Source organism: Vipera berus, assembly GCF_964194415.1.
Source record: "Vipera berus genome assembly, chromosome: 1".
In the NCBI taxonomy this organism is placed as follows: Eukaryota; Metazoa; Chordata; class Lepidosauria; order Squamata; family Viperidae; genus Vipera; species Vipera berus.
Window position 1 is genome coordinate 169,421,811 of NC_138202.1, and position 19,535 is coordinate 169,441,345.

Sequence of the window (19,535 nt, forward strand, 5' to 3'; positions counted from 1 at the left end):
GATGTAGAGCTGGCCATTCCCACCCAGTAGGCCATACGCACTCTAGCCACACCCACCCAGTAGGCCACGCCCACCCTGGCCATACCCACCCGGCCCCCTGAGGGCAACCACAATGCTGATGCGGCCCTCAATGAAATTGAGTTTGACACCCCTGAGCTAGGGAATGGAATGGATTGGAGTATAATGTTGAATTGGATATAGCTGACTAACTAAAAGTAGAGCCAACCGTAGTGGAATAAAGAACCAGCAAGTAGACTGACTCTTTCTAATTCCTCTCTGGACAAACTGCTTTTCAGCTATTAGGAACATTTGGATCAACAGACCTGAAAATCCCGGGTGAGTTTCCTTCATTTTTTAGTGAAAGAAGTTTTTAAGTATAAGTTTAAAGATTTTTTTAAAAGACTTCAGGATAAACAGCCAAAGAACCATTAGAACTTTTGATTTTGGAAAGTTACAAGTAGAGTAAGGGTCCAGATGGATTTGAAATAAAAATTTGGAAAGAAAATAAAAGTAAAAGAATTTTTTTATTTTTAGTTTGTATTGCTTTTTTATCCTTGTATTTTTTTTTAAATAAAATTACCAATAAAAAGATATAGCTGACTGTTCAATATAATTAGTCATCATTAGGGAGTTGGATAGTCGTATAAATCTTCTAAATAAATAGTCAATAGAGCATGCCACACTTCATGATTGCGTTGTATCTCGTTCTACTGTTCTAAAAATGGCTCTGAACTTTCATCTATGCTTTCATCACAGGGTTAATCATATGGTAAATTAATTTATGACATATTAACGTATATTTAGCCTCTTTTGGAATCTCGTCAGGTATGTAATATCCTATAGAAATTAATGGAGGTAGTGACAGATTTTATTTTCCTGGGCTCCAAGATCACTGCAGATGGGGACTGTAGCCAAGAAATTAAAAGACGCTTGCTCCTTGGGAGGAAAGCCATGGCAAATCTAGACAGCACACTAAAAAGCAGAGACATCACCCTGTCAACAAAAGTGCGTATAGTCAAGGCTATGGTCTTCCCAGTTGCATTGTATGGCAGTGAAAGCTGGACCATAAGAAAGGCTGAGTGCCAAAGAATTGAAGCCTTTGAACTATGGTGCTGAAGAAGACTCCTGCGAGTTCCTTGGACTGCAAGGCGATCAAACTGGTCAGTCCTAGAGATCAACCCTGACTGCTCTTTAGAAGGCCAGATCCTGAAGCTAAAACTCAAATACTTTGGCCACCTAATGAGAAGGAAGGACTCACTGGAGAAGAGCCTAATGCTGGGAAAGATTGAGGGCAATAGAAGAATGGGACGACAGAGAATGAGGTGGCTGGATGGAGTCATTGAAGCAGTAGGCATGAGCCTAGATGGACTCCAGAAGATGGTAGAGGACAGGAAGGCCTGGAGGAACATTGTCCATAGGGTCGCGATGGGTCGGACACGACTTCGCAACTAACAACAACAACAACATAGAAATTTGGCTGATGCATTTATAGCACTGTCATTGTTTCTGGAGATACACATGGACTTTACAGTAAGTATGTACTTTCTACAAACATATTAGGAACATTGTACTGAGAATAAAACCAGTATATACATAAACGTTACTATTCCCTGTAATTGGAAGCTGGAGAAATAGGTTGTTGTCATTGGTTGATAACAGAAATCACTTATGATCTTCTGTGGCCAGCCTCCTTCTCTAAACTGTATTGAAATAATGCATAACTGTGGTGTAATCACAATTGGTAAGACTTTTTCCTTATCTTTAGTGCATTAAGAACGGTTAAGAACTCGAGGATATTCAAAACAGTCACTAGATTGATATTATTCCATATCCTCACTCCTACTCCTGTTCATTTCATTTCTGACAACTTTTTAAAGCACACTGTGTGTGCTTTTATACCCTCTCCCCTTTTCCCCATAGACTGAAAAACTGTAAAAGAATACCACTTGGCTTGCTTTCTTAGTAATCTTTATATTTTCGTATTATTGAACATGAAAACTTGGGATAATTATATTTTTTTCTAAAGTGTGTTTTGTTTTGCATTAGCATTAAATAATGGTTTGCTGAACAGACATCCCTTGAACTACTGTTATTTTGACATCCTAGATTAAGCTGTGTGTCATCTTTTTGTGAAGGTTTATCCTGCCAAGACATTCTTTGAATACTGATAATGTTGATACTCCTGCCAGTATGGTTATGTTAGAAAGAGGTATTTTTCCTCTTTCATCATCATGTTCCTTGAAAGCAAACTGAATAATATAATGATCACAGGGAAGTCATTTCTTACCATTTTTGTTATGGATTTTTTTAAGCATTTCTGTTATTGGAACAGGATTGGGAGTATCGGATGTTTATTTCTTGCCTGTTAATGTATGTAAAAAAAAATCCTTCCATACTTTCACTACCTGGAAATTTTAGCTGCTTTTTGCCGTGTAAAGGAGATGGCTTAAACTGTTTCCCCCAAACACAAGTGGAAATCTGAATTCCCATTTGTGTTTGGGGAAAACAGTTTAAATGCTTTGCCACTTAAAATATTTCAAATTAGTAAAATTACTAGAAATGCTAGCAAGGTGGATTGGGTCCACACGAGAATTGCTGCTTACATTTTGTAAGTGTGAAGCAAATTAGGATTAAGTTGGAATTCTCAGTCCATTCCAAAATGAGAGCCTATGAAAAGGTATTTGTACAACTGAGTTGTCAGACTTTTTTTCTTTTGAAATGATATAATAAATTGAGATGGCAGCTTGTGGCTAGCTATAACAACTGGATTTCTGATGTCATGTAGATATTTTAACACAGATGGAAATACCAAGATTTTAGTTGCTTTCTGCAGGGCCCTACTAAAATAGCGTTGTTAATGGGAATGTTTTGCGTGAAAAAAAATGAGAGCACATATCTATGTGGAAAAGGAAAGAGAAAGCTTGTTTACTAGCATAGGAAAATCTTATTGATTAGTAAGTGTATGTGGAGAAGATGGACACCTGTCTACTAGGAAATGACTGAGACCAACTCATCTTACTGTCTCTCAGCTGTTAAATATTTAATGTAACAACACCAGCCCCCAACAAGTTGAATGTGAAGTGTTGACCTAAAGGTGACATTTTTGTATCCTGTTACCAGTTCCTTCAGTCATCTTGTTTCTCACCCATCACATTTTTCAAACGGCAGCATAGCATTTACAGCAGAAAATTATATTAGCTGCTTGTACATATAGTAGTAGGTCTAATGTAAAATGTGAAAACGTGTGTCTTCAGACCTTGTGGGGTATATCGGTTATTTTAAAATGCTGTAGGAAAGAGCAAACGTCATTTCATCAATGTCAAATACCATCAGAAAGAAATTTGTGGGCTTTTTTTCATTTTTGTATTGCCTGATCCTGTGTTTGCTTACACAAATATTCCTGTAGTGGCTGAGCATTATACTGGGAGGTCAGTCAATTTTCTTTTTCGCCTAGAAAAAGGCAAGAGGAAATACTCCTGTTACTCTGATATTTCCTTGTTGGCTCTGATCAAGAATTGGCACTGATCAAGAACTGCCATTTGAATTTGAATTCCATTTGTATCATGTACAAATCACCTTGGAGATATGTTCTGCAGGACACAAGGGATTTTAATACCTGACTTTTTTTTTAGGCTAACTGGTAGATGGGTGCAAAGAGTGAGAGATGATGGATTCATAGAGGCAGAAGCTTTGAGAGTGATGAATGATGTACTCTTATCACTTTCCTGCCCTCAGATAAAAAGCTAGATTGGGGATCTGGAAAGGGGCAGCATGCAAAGCCAACGTATTTCCCAATTCTTTGCCAAGAAGGTCCTAGAAGTGAGGTGATAGAATTGCTTAGAGTATTAGAATATTAGAAGACACAGACTGTATATGGTCATACATATTAACATCTGTATGTTATATAATGCTGCCCAAAGTAACTTTATATGGGAGATGCATATACAATTTACATACATGCATACATACCGTAATAAGAGCTGCAAAGTCATTATTCTACTGTGTGTATTGCATCTACAAATTCACATTCAGCACCATTCTGTTCATGGTTACCCAGAATGTTTTCAGGAAGAGTAAGTGGAATGGTTCTCCTGCACACTGCTATAACGTATTTGTGAGATTCCATGTGAATAAATCACTTGTATTTAGCTCAAAAGTGGATGTTACTTGAATATTTATTTATTTATTTATTTTAGAGTATAGTGAGTGTTTTGGGGAATAATGTTGCAAGGTTACCTGAAAATGTTTTCAATTTGTGCAATCCAAGGGAGTAAGTAGGGTTTTCTGTAATATTAGCTCTACTATTTTGTGTGTGTTGGGGGGGGGGGTGTCCGTGTTCTGCTTGGGTCCTTCTGGTAACTAAGGAGGGATTTCCTCTTGGATACTATATGTGAAAACTGCCTCTTTATGAGAGGAAATGGTATCATCTACCTTGAGGGAAGCAATAATGTATCTGCTCCTGAGTGTCACTGCCGTTTTTTTTTAGTTTTGCCAGCAGCTCATTTCTATCTGTACATTTTCCCCTGCTCTCTGCACCTGTGTTATTATCTTATCATGTAACCATAGTGAATCTCACATGTCCAGCCATGTTATGGTTTCAAACTGTTTTGTGCGCATGTCTAGAAAAAGTTTCTCACAGTTACTCTTTTACTCTTTACTTTCTATTCTGCCTGATGAGAGAATGTAGTCAGTTTTAGGTCTTTTGTTTTCTTATTAAAAGTTTTACAGTAGAATATGCCTCGGATTTCTTTTTTTGATATTCACCATGCGAATGAGCCACGGTCCATCCTCCTCTGATAGGGGAGTAATAATCCTCCCCCGACACGGAGGTTATTTCTCAATCTAACCATGTTAGATAACTTTGCCCCATCTCCAATCTGCCCTTTTTGGGAGAAGCTTTGTAGAATGCAGCGGGACATAGAGAGCCCTAGATGAAGCAGCGTATTTGAATTCCTCCCAATTAGGTTCAGACCTGATAGCTTTCCCCATTAGTATTAAATATCATCAGCCATGAAATCTTTCTGGACTGCTTACAAGAAGTGAGTGTGCTCTATATGGGGTTTATGAGTAGACAGTTTCAGTCCATAGTTACCGTAGAGGAATAGTCATGGTTGTTGTTCCCATGTAAGGTATCTCAAAGGCTGGCTATCCATATTATTTTAACATCTGTATTGATCTACAAATGTTAATCCGTTGATTTGGGATGAAGCATCTCCATGTTGATAATACCTAGTTATACCTTGTCACTTCACATCAGCAATAATATATTGGCGGTCCTTGCTCAAAAATATGGAAGCTATGAGAGACTGGATGAGATGAGAACAAACAAATTATGTTTTACAGAACAAATAATGCAATTCGTATTTTATGGGTCTCACAAATGTCAATGTTTCCTCTGCTATTGAAAAGGGGAGTTTTAATTTTTAATAGGATGTGACTGGCCTTTGCTTAACTGCTGGAATTATTCATACAATAGCTCAATAGGCTGCAGTCCTTTGGACTTTGGATCTCTAATGGTCTCTTTCACTAGCTCTCTCATCTGTCCAAATCTTTTCTGTCATCTGCTTCTCCAGAATACCTCCCCTTTCAAAAGGAGGGTTCAGATGAGCAAGGAGAAATCTGAGTCTGCCAATCGTGGCAGTATCTGTTCTTAGCACTGACAGTGGGAAAATCCAGTAGGAAAATTAATTTTCAAATCCTGCAGAGCAGACCCAAAGATTTATTATTGTCCCAGTTGATAGCACCCTGTGCTGTGATTGAGATTGGTAACACCAGGTATGCTAAGAAACAACATTTTTTTTTAAAAAATGTGGCTTGTTAATTGAGGACATTGAATTCATCTTTGGAATTTACAAGTACTTTACAGTGCTTCTATGGATCCAAACAACTCCTGATGATAGTATTATTTTTCATAAGGCATTAGCTTTCAGTGGTACACATGGTCTCATCTGCTTGCAACTTTGTAACCCAAGTTTCTAAAATTAGTACTTTTAAAACAGGTATGTCCATCTGGTAGCCTGTGGACTAGATCTGGCCTCTTAAGCAATCTATCTTGGCTAAAAGTGGCTTTTTTACATAAAAAATGTGAGACATTTTTACCCTGGAGAACATTGCAAATTGAGTTGGGTTAGAATTAAAACCTTAATGGCTATTTTTCTACTTAGTGCCAAGAAAAAAACCTTAAGAATCTGTTTAGGAAATCGGCATTGTACAATATGAACATGCCCATTGACTTTCTTTTTTGTGTCAACAGTGAGGAAAACCAGTAAACTACGCTTAGGCATCTTTTCTGTTTCATCCAAGTTAGGAACTATGATTAGTAGACTCCAAAACAAAAATCAGTTTCATGAACCAGCTGTCAGTTCTAGTGAACTAAATTAAAATTTGTATCTTAGCATGCTGCACAGATATTGTTAATATCTATTGGACTGCCTTTTGAAGTATTCACTACGCTTCCTATGAAACAAAATGAGTGCAGAAAATAACTTCTTTTCTGCAATCTTGAAGTTTTACAGAGTCAAGGAATACACTAAACATTTGAGCAGGCACTTGTATTCCAGAAAATAAAAGTGGGTGGCCTAAGTCATAAACTTAATTAGATTTCATTTTTATTATATTTAACCTAATGTGGTTAGGGCCCCATTTGTGTTGAAGTAAGTGCTGAAGCACTACAGGCCCTGCTACTACTCCCTACCCCCCAGGTTGACTCTGGGTATCTGGGTTGTGTGTTTGGGAGAGGACACCCCTCCCCACACAAACACCATCTCAGGTAAGGGAAGCAGAAGGCCAGGATTAAGGGGTAATGAAATATCTGGGGGTTTTGTTACATCCAAGCGGTGATCAACAGGAGCCAGATGACAGGCTTTACCCAGGGAAGATGCCCCCGGTGCTTAATACCAGTGGCTGTTCTGTTCCACTTTGTAAACTGTCAGTTCTTATAATCTTCAATGAAACAGAAGGCAAGATATATTTGGCTAGCTTTCACTAAACCTAAGATAGTCTGTATGTAATAGTATAGTCATCACACTGCCTAGAGTCAGATTCATTCTTGGCTCATCATGGTCCCCAGATTTATATGACCTAGAAAATACAGGGGTGTGCGACAATGTATTTATAGCATAATCTTCAGAATATAGTCAAGACTATAAATCAAATAGTTCGGGAAACCTGTTGTGAGATAGAATGAAGAATCATAAATGTACTGTAGTACTTTATCAAGGCTTTAAAAATTAAATAAGACTATGAATCTTAATCAGAAATGATACCAATCTAGGATTAAAAAGTAAATATAAATGCCTAGGACAGTAACTGTTTTTGTTACCTGAGCTTTGTATTTAGCAGATTGTCATGCTTCAAAGTTGGCCTGGTTTTATTGTTTTCCTCACTGTGAGTTGTATCACATGCATCTTAATTTACATGCAATCTAGATGATTAAACTATATTTAACTAAATGTTTAAATATTACTTCTGTTGTTACAAGATTGCAGGACTTAATTATTTTCTTTCTGGCATAATTATATTACATCTCAATTTTAAAGTGTGTAGATTGTGTATCATTAATCATATTAAATATTCATTAATCACATTATATATAGGAGATTTTGCATATGCAGGAACCTTATTGCAACTCCAGATTGATTTAGTGGGCGTTCTCTGGTGTAGAAGGAAAATCCAGTGATTCTGAAACCCATTCATTCATTGCTCTAAAGTTGATGTCAGCTCTTAGTAACTGCATAGATTTTCTCCAGTCTGATTCTTCAGAACCTTCCATAGTCACACCCATTAATGCTGTACATTATGGGTTTCTTCAAAAAATGGTCTTCATATAATGTGTCCAAAGTGTGCTCATGTGAGCCTTGAATGAGAATTCTGAGTTGGTCTGTTTGATATTCCACTTGAAGGAATTGTTTATCCATAGTATTCTTAAGAAACTTTTCCAGCATCAGAGCATCAACACAATTTCTATCCTACTTCTTCAGAGTCCAACTTGCACTTCCATAATGTTGTGGGGAAAACCATTGCCTTTGTGATTCTGATCCCAGCATCTCAATGTCTCTTCCAAGGCCTTCGTGGCTGCTGCGTCAAGTGTTAATCTGCAGGGTGTTTCTTAATTGCTGGTTTCCTTTCTGTTAATATTTAATCCTAAATATTGGTTTAATATGAACTGAACACGAATTCTATAATGAGGTAGAATTGGTTATAATTTTTTTTGCTAGATTATTGTACTAAAATTTATCTCATTTTGAAAATGACTAGGATTTTATAGTAATTCAAGTACTAGAATTATGTGAGATTTCTATCTGCATGCATTTCACCATATGCACAGTACTAGCATTCAACTGTTGGGTTTTTTTTAAAATACTTAATATCGTTATCTTATACTTGTTTTCTGGAATTCTGTTTCCAATTTTATTAATTACTGTTTTGTAATGAATGTATCAAAGTAATGAATGTATTGACTAACTTCTTTCTGAAGTCACACTGATGGTATTTGTGAATCAAAAAGCCAACATCTTTGTGAATGTTTTTAAGAGTTATACAGTTGCGTATTTGTAAACTTCCCAGTTGTTAAAAATCTATCACTGGACAAGAAATAGGTAAGGAACTCTAGACAGACAGTTGCTACACAATATATACCAAAGGACCAACAGTACAGTCATGGCCAAAATTGTTGGCACCCCAGAAATTTTTCCAGAAAATCAAGTATTTCTCACAGAAAAGTATTGCAGGAACACATGTTTTGCTATACACAGGTTTATTCCCTTTGTATGTATTGGAACACAACAAAAAAGGGAGGAAAAAAAGCAAATTGGACATAATGTCAAACAAAACTCCAAAAATGGGCCGGACAAAATTATTGGCACCCTTAACTTAATATTTGGTTGCACACCCTTTGGAAAAATAACTGAAATCAGTCGCTTCCTATAACCATCAATAAGCTTCGTACACCTCTCACCTGGAATTTTGGACCACTCTTCCTTTGCAAACTGCTCCAGGTCTCTCTTATTGGAAGGGCACCTTTTCCCAACAGCAATTTTAAGATCTCTCCACAGGTGTTCAATGGGATTCAGATCTGGACTCATTGCTGGCCACTTCAGAACTCTCCAGCGCTTTCTTTCTGGGTGCTTTTTGACATATGTTTGGGGTCATTGTCCTGCTGGAAGACCCAAGATCTCGGACGCAAACCCAACTTTCTGACACTGGGCTTTACAGTGCGACCCAAAATCCTTTGGTAATCCTCAGATTTCATGATGCCTTGCACACATTCAAGGCACCCAGTGCCAGAGGCAGCAAAACAACCCCAAAACATCATTGAACCTCCACCACATTTCACTGTAGGTACTGTGTTCTTTTCTTTGTAGGCCTCATTTCATTTTCGGTAAACAGTAGAATGATGTGCTTTACCAAAAAGCTCTATCTTGGTCTCATCTGTCCACAAGACGTTTTCCCAGAAGGATTTTGGCTTACTCAAGTACACTTTGGCAAACTGTAATCTTGCTTTTTTATGTCTCTGTGTCAGCAGTGGGGTCCTCCTGGGTCTCCTGTCATAGCGTTTCATTTCATTTAAATGTCGATTGATAGTTTGCGCTGACACTGATGCTCCCTGAGCCTGCAGGACAGCTTGCATTCCTATGGAACTTGTTTGGGGCTGCTTATCCACCATCCGGACTATCCTGCGTTGCAACCTTTCATCAATTTTTCTCTTCTATCCACGACCAGGGAGATTCGCTACAGTGCCATGGGTTGCAAACTTCTTGATAATGATGCACTGCGGACAAAGGCAAATCTAGATCTCTGTAGATGGACTTGTAACCTTGAGATTGTTGATATTTGTCCACAATTTTGGTTCTCAAGTCCTCAGACAGTTCTCTTCTCCTCTTTCTGTTGTCCATGCTTAGCGTGGGACACACAGACACACAATGCCCCAGGTGAGTTTAAAGGAGCATCACATGCTTGAAACAATCTTGCTTACCCACAATTTTGAAAGGGTGCCAATAATTTTGTCTGGCCCATTTTTGGAGTTTTGTTTGACGTTATGTCCAATTTGCTTTTTTTCCTCCCTTTTTTGTTGTGTTCCAATACACACAAAGGGAATAAACCTGTGTATAGCAAAACATGTGTTCCTGCAATACTTTTCTGTGAGAAATACTTGATTTTCTGGAAAAATTTCTGGGGTGCCAACAATTTCGGCCATGACTGTATATGCTGTACTCATAAGAAAGTACTTGTGTTTAGGAACAGAATGTTAAAAACCCAGGACAAGCGTACCATTTCATACTCATGTTTGTGAGTAGATCTTGTTCTTATTTTATTTATATATATTTATATAAATATTTATTTATTTCATTTTAATGTTATAAATTTGGCTTTCAGACAATCATATGGCAGAAGACCAGGGTACTAGACCATAAAATGGCTTTCATGGAAGTAGTGGGACCTGCTGTTATGAAGAACATGGTACCTTTTCAGCAGCACCGTGAAGATCTGAAGTTAAGTTTCTAAGCCTTTACATAAATTACTTCTTCCCAGTATTATTTCGACTTAATATTATTTATGTCTAATCTGCTGTCATTTGAGTTGTCTTTGACTAATGAATTGACAATAACATAAACATTAAAACATCCATATTTCAATAAATTTTCTGAAAAAAATGAAACATACTAATCAAAAAAATCCCCTACAGAATCTAATAGAATAATCCCAAAGATCAAAATGTCTTTATTTTTTCTATCTGTGCTGTGCTATATTATTTTTAAGTTCTTAAATTGCTTGAATCTGAGTCATTTGAAGGAATGCTTCCTAATCTGTGGTCCCCCTATGGCAGGGGTAGCAACCTTGGCTCTTTTATGACTCGTGGATTTCAACTCCCAGAATTCCTGAGCATGGAATGGAATGGACACGGCGTAGCGTCTCCGGCCTGCACTCTGAGCCGTTTCCAGCCGCCCCGAATGGGTGCCAACGACTCCTCTATGCCCTGTACGACGGAAGCGGCGGCAACGAAGGCGAAGACGGCGGTGACAGCCTCTCTGGGCCTTAGACCGTTTTTGCCCAGGGGCCTCAGACAGCGGCGGTAGCGGCGGCGGCGAGGCATCTGCGGCCACCTCCTCGAGACACCTTGATCGGAGACGGCAACAGCAGGGGCATGACACCAGGGACTCCCATACCTCTGGGAGGCCACGCTCCGGACGGTCCCCAACCAATAGGGGCCATGGAGCTGCGGCCGGGAACAACGCCCAGAGGATCAGGGAGGGAACTGTTTGGGCGGCTGAACCACCAGAGCTGACGCCAATTAATGGATCCCTCCATCCTGCCTTCTGCCCACTCTCAATCATCCTTGCCCATTCTCTCCCCACAGGACATAACGGGCCTGGGTGCTAGCCACGGTGGCAGAGTGGCTGGGCCTTACACCTGCAACCCCATAGAGGTGAGAGCTCTATGGGGTATGCTTCACCCAGAGTACGTTCTGGACCACCTCCGGAAGCAGAGACACAACCCATCGTGAGAGGATGAGGAGTGGCCTGCTTCTGGGGGTTCGCCCGGCCAAGTGGCAGTGGCAGGGCGACGATCCAGAAACGCACCTACCCGACTCGACCCTCCTGCAAATTCACCATCCAGGGGACAGCCTTCCCGGAACCACCTGTGACTATGCTCGTTCAATACTCTAGCACAGTACTGCACGCCCTCAGGGGTTCCCCACTCTCCTGGGTGCGACCCGCCTGCATCACATCCAATCTTGATGACGGGCCCAACCACTGGGCCTCTGAGAGATGGCCGGGCAGGGTCAGGGGCCTCCAGCATAAGCCCAACAAGAGGCCCCTGATTAAGTTCTTAGTTAAGTTTTTTGTGGGGTTAGGGAGGGGGGAGGGAGAAGACTATGGTTGCGCGGGAAAGGCACGCCTTCCAGCCACCATAACGCATGCCAGGCCCACGGCCGTTCGCGACGGCGTACAACGAGGACCAGTCGCCGATAACACCCAGTGGCGTACTGACAAACGTCCCATCCCTAGGATGGTGGGGAATGGCAGAAGGTGCACAGACAGAGGGCCGTATCGTCACCGGGAGTGTCATCTCCGCTCTGTACAAGCGGTGAGACGCTCCGACCCTCTGTTCTCCCCCGGAGGACCCGGGAGCAAAGGTGCGCACCCTCCCATGCTAAGGCTGGTCTACCTGAATGCAAGGTCCGTAGCTAACAAAGCTCACCTCATTCGTGACCTAGTGGAGAGTGAGCATGCGGACCTGGCCTGCATCACGGAAACCTGGCTGGGCCCAGAGGGGGGTGTTCCTCTGGTTGACCTCTGCCCGCCAGGTTTCCAGGTACTGCACCAGCCCCGGGCTCATGGGAGGGGCGGGGGAGTGGCAGTTATCATCAGGGAATCCCTTAGCCCGCGAGAGACCACCGTCCCTCAGATGGTCGGGTGTGAGTCTCTCCTACTGAGATACGGCCCAGGGGCGCAGTTGGGCCTGCTGCTGGCGTACCTACCACCTAATCGTGCAGCGGCGGCCCTACCCGAGCTACTCGATGTCCTCTCAGGGTTGGTGGTTGAATTCCCAAGACTCATGGTCTTGGGCGACTTTAATCTACCGTCCCTGGGAGGATCGTCCGAACTGGCTCGGGAGTTCATGGCTTCCATGGCGGCCATGGACCTGTTGCAAATAATTTCTGGGCCGACTCATGAGAGAGGCCACAACCCAGACTTGGTGTTCTTGTCTGGACGGTGGCGTGATGATATCGGTGGGGGTGCCACAACTGTTACGCCCCTGTCATGGACCGATCACCACCTCCTGCGGCTAGACTTCCCCCTTGCCACCCCCCACCGTGGGTGCACGGTGCCAGTCAGATGGTACCGCCCTAGGCGCCTAATGGACCCTGATAAGTTCCAGGCAGCGCTTAGGGACACGCATGCACCCCCTGCTCACAGCTCGGCGGATGCCTTAGTGGAAGCCTGGGAAAAGGCAGCCACGGAGGCTCTGGACCGAGTTGTACCCTTGCGGCCTCTGACCCGGCGCAGATCCCAGCGAGCCCCATGGTTCACCGAGGAGCTCCGGGAGATGAAGCGTCGGAGACGGGGCCTAGAGAGCCGTTGGAGATCCAGTCGATCCGAATCCGACCGATTGCGACTAAGAATCCTCACCAGGTCTTATCTCGCTGCGATAAGGGTGGCAAAATCCAACTACTTTTCCACCCTCATCGCGTCCGCAGATAATCGCCCGGCTGCCTTGTTCAGGGTGACTCGCTCCCTATTAAACCAAGAGGTGAGGGAGGAACCCTTGCAGGGTCGAGCCGAGGAATTTGGTCAATATCTGCTGGATAAAATTGCTCGGATTCGAACTGGCCTGGACTCCAACTGGGCTGAGATGGAAGAACAAGACATGGACAGTCTTGTCGATGTCATCTGGGAAGAATTTGATCCTGTAACTCCTAAGGAAGTGGACAGGATTATGAGAAGGTTGAGCTCCTCCACATGCTTACTGGACCCGTGCCCTTCCTGGCTGGCCTATGCAGCTCGAGAGGGGACATGAGGCTGGTTCCTAGCGGTCATCTCTGCTTCTCTGAGTGAGGGTCACTTCCCCACCGCCTTGAAGGAGGCGGTGGTGAGACCTCTCCTCAAGAAGCCCACCTTGGACCCATCCTCTTTGAATAACTTTCGTCCAGTCTCCAATCTTCGCTTCCTTGCGAAGGTTGTTGAGAGCGTGGTGGCGCACCAACTTCCTCAGATCCTGGATGAAGCGGTTTATCTAGACCCATACCAATCGGGTTTCAGGCCGGGCTACAGCACGGAGACGGCATTGGTCGCTCTGATGAATGATCTCTGGAGAGCCCGGGACAGGGGCCATTCCTCTGTCCTAGTCTTATTAGACCTCTCGGCGGCTTTCGATACCATCGACCATGGTATCTTGCTGCGACGCCTCAGGGGACTGGGAGTGGGAGGCACGGTTCTGCGTTGGTTCTCCTCCTTTCTCCAGGGTCGCTCGCAGTCGGTGCTGACAGGGGGACAGAGGTCGACCCCGAGGCCTCTTGCTTGCGGAGTCCCTCAGGGGTCGGTCCTCTCGCCTCTCCTGTTCAACATCTACATGAAACCGCTGGGTGAGATCATTCGCAGTTTTGGAGTAGGGTACCATCAGTATGCTGATGACACCCAGCTTTTTATCTCAACTCCAAACAATATCAGTGATGCCCTAGACGTGATGTCCCGCTGCCTGAAAGCGGTCCGGGAATGGATGGGGAGAAACAGGCTTCAACTGAACCCGGACAAGACTGAATGGCTGTACGTACCGGCAAGCCAGGATATTCAGAACGTCCCACTGCTTAACATTGGGGACAAGTTACTTCCCCCTGTTGATAGGGCCCGCAACCTGGGTGTCCTCCTAGACTCGCAGCTCTCCCTGGAAGACCACATAGGAGCTGTGACCAAGGGGGCCTTCTCCCGGGTTCGACTAGTTCGCCAACTACGGCCTTATCTGGACCTGGATTCCTTACGTACAGTCACCCATGCCCTTGTGACCTCTCGCCTAGACTATTGTAACGCTCTCTACATGGGGCTGCCCTTGAGATCCACTCGGAAGCTTCAACTGGTGCAAAGTGCGGCGGCACGGACACTCTTGGGAGCCTCCCGATACTCCCATATCACACCTCTCCTCCGTGCGCTGCACTGGCTTCCGGTTGCCTTCCGTGTGAAGTTCAAGGTGCTAACAATGACATACAAAGCCCTACATGGCATGGGTCCGGACTACCTACGGGAGCACCTTCTGCCAATGTCAGCACCCCACCGTCCTGTGCGCTCCCACAGAGAGGGCCTCCTCAGGGTGCCACCGCTCAAGGAATGTCGGCTGGTGGCCCCCAGGGGGAGGGCATTCTCAGTGGGTGCGCCAGCCCTCTGGAACAGCTTACCAACCGAAATCCGGATGGCCCCTGACCTCCGTACCTTCCGTCGCGACTTAAAAACTTTCCTGTTCCAGCAGTCCGGCCTGGCATGATAGCGTTAATTGGGGTCCCAGTTTGTTTTCATTAGTGTTTCTTATTATTTTTATTGTTCAATCTGTATACATTCCTTCCTCTGTACACCGCCCCGAGTCCCTCGGGAGAAGGGCGGTTTATAAAAACTAATAAATAAATAAATAAATAAAAGAGCCAAGATTGCCTACCCCTGCCCTAGAGGTAAAAGAGATAGTTAAAGTTAGAGTCAGCTTATTTCTCAGTATCTCAGCCTTTTATTTTTTTGAATTATTTTACTTCTATATTTGCATTAAAGAACATAGAATAACAGGGTTGAAAGGGACCTTGGAGGTCATATATCCAACCCTTTGCCTATGGCCTATGCCCATCCTATATACCATTCTGGACTTTCTTTGGGCTTGATGGGATGGATACATGAGATCATAGAAAGAATAACTGAATGACAGTACGGACCCCTGAGTTCCAGGCATTGCAGAGAGAAAATTCAGTTTTTGGGACCTCTGACAGCTGCCAGCCGAAATACTTTGTCCATTCTTCCACAGCTGGAGGAACAGCTGCTTTGGCTTTATGGAGGGCGTGGGCCCCTTTATCGCTGCTACCCAGCAGCCCCTGGGAGTAAACCAGGTAGAGGGCACTGCCAGCCAGTCCTGCTTTGGCCACCCACTTGAGCAAAGGGAATGCGCGTGGCGCCATGACGGAGCGATGCCTCTTCCATCTTTTTGGTTCTTCTCTGAATTCTTTCTATAGAGTCTCAACATCTTTTTTATATTGTCGCGACCAAAGCTAGATGCAGTATTCCATATGTGGTCTTACCAAGGCAATATGAAGTGGTATTAATTCATTGATTCTGCCCCTCTATTAATGCACCCTAAAACTGCATTGGCTTTTTTTTGGTGGCTGCAGCACACTGCTAACTCATATTTAAGTGATTGTCCACTAGGACTCTTAAGATCCCTCTTACAGTTACTGTTATTGAGTCAGGTTCCATCAATTCTATACCTGTCCATTGTTCTTTTCTTACCTAAGTGTAAGCCTTACTTTTCTCACCACTGAACTTCATTTTGTTAGATGGGATCCAGTGTTCCAAGTCTGTCGAGATCCTTCTGTGTTGGTGTTATTGCAAATTTAATGAGTTCCCCTTTAGTCCCTCATCTAAATCATTTATGAAGACGTTGAAGAGTATTGAGCCTAAGACAGAACCTTGGGGTACCCCACTTCATTCTTCCCTCCATGCAGATGTAGTTCTATTAAGGACTACACATTGAGTACAGTTGGTCAGTCAGTTACGAATCAATCTGGTGGTGATGCTGTCTACCCTACATTTTTTTTAACTTTAACCAGAATCTGTTTTTTTTCCTTAATCTTTCTTATTATTCATAGAAGAGTTATTATGTGATTCAGTGTTATTTAATGATATTTTACATTTATTATCATTATAGATATCTTTCAGTGGCTTTGTTCCAAAGCCTGATTCAGATAGAGGTTTGACAAGTCAGTCGAACTCAGAAAGAAGTTTCATTTTTATAAACAGCCGGCCAGTGTATCAAAAAGAAATTCTTAAGGTACTGCCTTTTCAATCCTATTTCTGTGATTTACAAAAACATTGTTTAAATCAAAAGGTAGCTATGGCAGTCTTGAACTCACATTTTAACTTTGTACATTAGAATGCAAGCCTGTATCACAAGTTGTTTTGAAATTCCTTTTAGTTTTAGAATTTTATTCCACCTTAGCATGGCATAGAGATGCAATTCTTAGTTGTTGTAGGTCATCCTCCTCCTCCTCCTCCTCTTTAACCTAAGGTAAAATTAAAAGTTACCATATTAACTGTGAAAATATATTTTTTAAATATAGTTCCTCAGTAATTACTATTGTGCAGTAGTTTGCCTATTCTAACACAGGGAACTACTGCATCAGCATGCATTTAGAACATACCAGGTGAAATAGTATTACATTCTTGTAGCATGTCACCTTACCAGCAACAAAGTATTATTGCAGCCTAATAAAAGCTGCTATTTCTTTCCTCAACCCAGATATGTGACTATAATTCTGGCTATATATACTCAAAGATATAAACAATTATAGTAGGGAATCCAGAGTCATAGAAGCAAAGTTCTGCTATAGCACTGCTCCTTCAGAGCAGCTTTACACAGGAAAGGTTACCATGGGGAAAAGAAATATTCCCTACACATTTTTTTTATGAAAAGTAATCCATTAGATTCTAGCAATAATTTGCTATTTCAATTTAAAGTTATTGAGTTTAATTTTATTCTTTTTTATGAATATTTTAGCTTGTTCAACAGTACTATAGCATATTACACAAGGATTTTTATCGATTGTTCCCGATTTTCTTTCTCAACATTACTGTTCCTCCATCTGCTGTGGATGTCAATTTAATACCAGATAAATCTCAAGTATTAATACATAATAAGGTAGAGTCTTTAAGTCTTTTTCTCTTTTTTAATATGTAATTAGATACCGTAATAGAGATTTTACTATGATGATGCAGTAAAATAATTGTTTGTGTTCTTTTAATATTACTTGGCTTTTAAAAAGGGTAAAATTCTTGTGGCCTGAGGATAAATAAATTGTTCTGCAACAATAAGTAATATATTTTTATTGAATTATTTCTTCAATTTTTTAGGAATCTATCTGTCTTGCTATTGAAGAGAGCTTGATATTATTATATGGACCATTAAATAGCTCTGTGTCTTATGAAATGAATGCAACCAACAATACCTCAAAAGATATTAATGAAGCTGAACAAGAAGTTATAACCCAGTCTTGTACAAGAGTAAATCCACTTTCTTGTACTTCACAATCTTCACTTAGTAATGACATACAAAATGCTAATGTGCAGGAAAACAGATTAGTTGGCAATCAAACTATATATAATCATTATTCTCATGATACTTCTACTGAAATTAAAATACCTGATAATGAAATAGTTGGATATGATCAATTTCAGGATAACCAACCAAATAATGTACTTTGTCAAGATCAACAGAATAAGGAAATATTTAATGTAGATAATAATAGTGCAATGGACATTCAGTGTGAAAATAGTATGGAGAGTGATTCAAGAAATTACGGTTTTCAAGACGAAAGAGAAAGAGCTAAAACCTCTGCAGATTCATCTGAAATCACTGCTGATAAATGGAGTCTGGGGAATGCATTTAAAAATTCCAGAGCAGAAAATCTGGAACCAGTTCAGATTTTAATTCCAAATATGGATGAAGTAAGAAGTCAAAAGAAAAAGGGTGGCTTAGCAAAACTTCAAGAAGAAAGTAACAATCAAACTGTTAAAAAAACAAATGTGATAAAAGATAAAATGGGTCAGATTACAGCCTATGACTTAATTAGCAATAAGACTATCAGGAAATCCATGTCAGCATTTGAACTTTTTGTTCAAGATTCTTCTCCTGATTCATTGAGTGAAATTGCCAAATTAAACTCAGAAAAACTACGGCTGAAAATGGAAGCAATGTGGAACTCATTGAATGAAGAAGAAAAAAAGAAGTAAGATTGTTGACCTTAATTCTGTATTAAAACTTGTCAGTTTAAAATAGACTGGATATAAATCCAACAAATAAAAAATATTTTCGTTGACTGTGATAAGATGTGTTTTGATTAGTGTAGCTGCAATTACAGTTCAACTTAATACCACTGTTTTATGAATAGCCAACATTTAAGAAGGAAGCAAACTTCATGGTTTTCTGGATCTAACTCTCCCAAGGAGCTAGTAAGGGATAATGTTTTGAGGAAAAGTCATTTTCTGCACGCGATAGAATACGGACAGCATCCAGCAATTTGCAAATAGACTAATTTCATGCAAAAGGATTTTTCCCTTTTGCTTTACATCGTTTCTGCATAGATATAAGATACAGGTAGTCCTCAGCCTATGACCACAATTGAGCCCAAAGTTTGCATTGTTAAGTGAGACATTTGTTAAGCGAATTTTGCCCCATTTTACAACCTTTCTTGCCACAGTTGTTAAGTGAATCACTGCACTTGATAAGTCAATAACCTGGTTGTTAAGTGGATGTGGCTTCCCTGTTGACTTTGCTTGTCAGAAGGTCGCAAAAGATGATCACATGACCTTGGGACAGAGCAACGGTCATAAATACAAACCAGTTGCCAAGCATTTGAATTTTGATTACTTGATCATGAGGATGCTGCAAAAGTCATAACTTTGAAAAAGAGTCATAAGTCACATTTTTCAGTGCTGTTGTAACTTTGAATGATCACTAAATGAATTGTTGTAAGTTGAGGACTACCTGTATATGGAGGAGGAGGGATCCATTTTGTCTTTGGTTCTCTTTACTGCTTGTGGAAAATGTTGGCTACAATCCATCATTACTGAACACAGTTCTGATATATATGTTTTTGTTTTTTACAGAAATAAATTAATCCAAATAATGAACTGTAGCTATAATATAGTCTCCATATTTGTATTAAAAAGGAATTGATATTGAAAATATAGTGACTTAATGAAACTTAAAACTATTAAAATGAAGCAGGAAGATTGTTTTTGGTACAAAAAGCAACACATTATGTATTTATTATAACACTTTGTGCTAAC

The 19,535-nt window shown here is 41.3% G+C and overlaps 1 protein-coding gene across 8 annotated transcripts in view; it reads left to right on the forward strand.

The window, feature by feature from the left end:
* Positions 1–19,535, forward strand: part of PMS1 (PMS1 homolog 1, mismatch repair system component) — a 115,401-nt gene that overhangs the window by 21,715 nt on the left and 74,151 nt on the right. For all 8 annotated transcript variants that reach the window (XM_081339065.1, XM_081339063.1, XM_081339064.1 and 5 more), the window contains exons 6-9: positions 10,375–10,489; positions 16,394–16,518; positions 17,245–17,385; positions 17,598–18,472. In XM_081339065.1, coding sequence (XP_081195191.1) covers positions 10,375–10,489; positions 16,394–16,518; positions 17,245–17,385; positions 17,598–18,472 — 1,256 coding nt within the window. The remainder of the gene's footprint in view (positions 1–10,374; positions 10,490–16,393; positions 16,519–17,244; positions 17,386–17,597; positions 18,473–19,535) is intronic.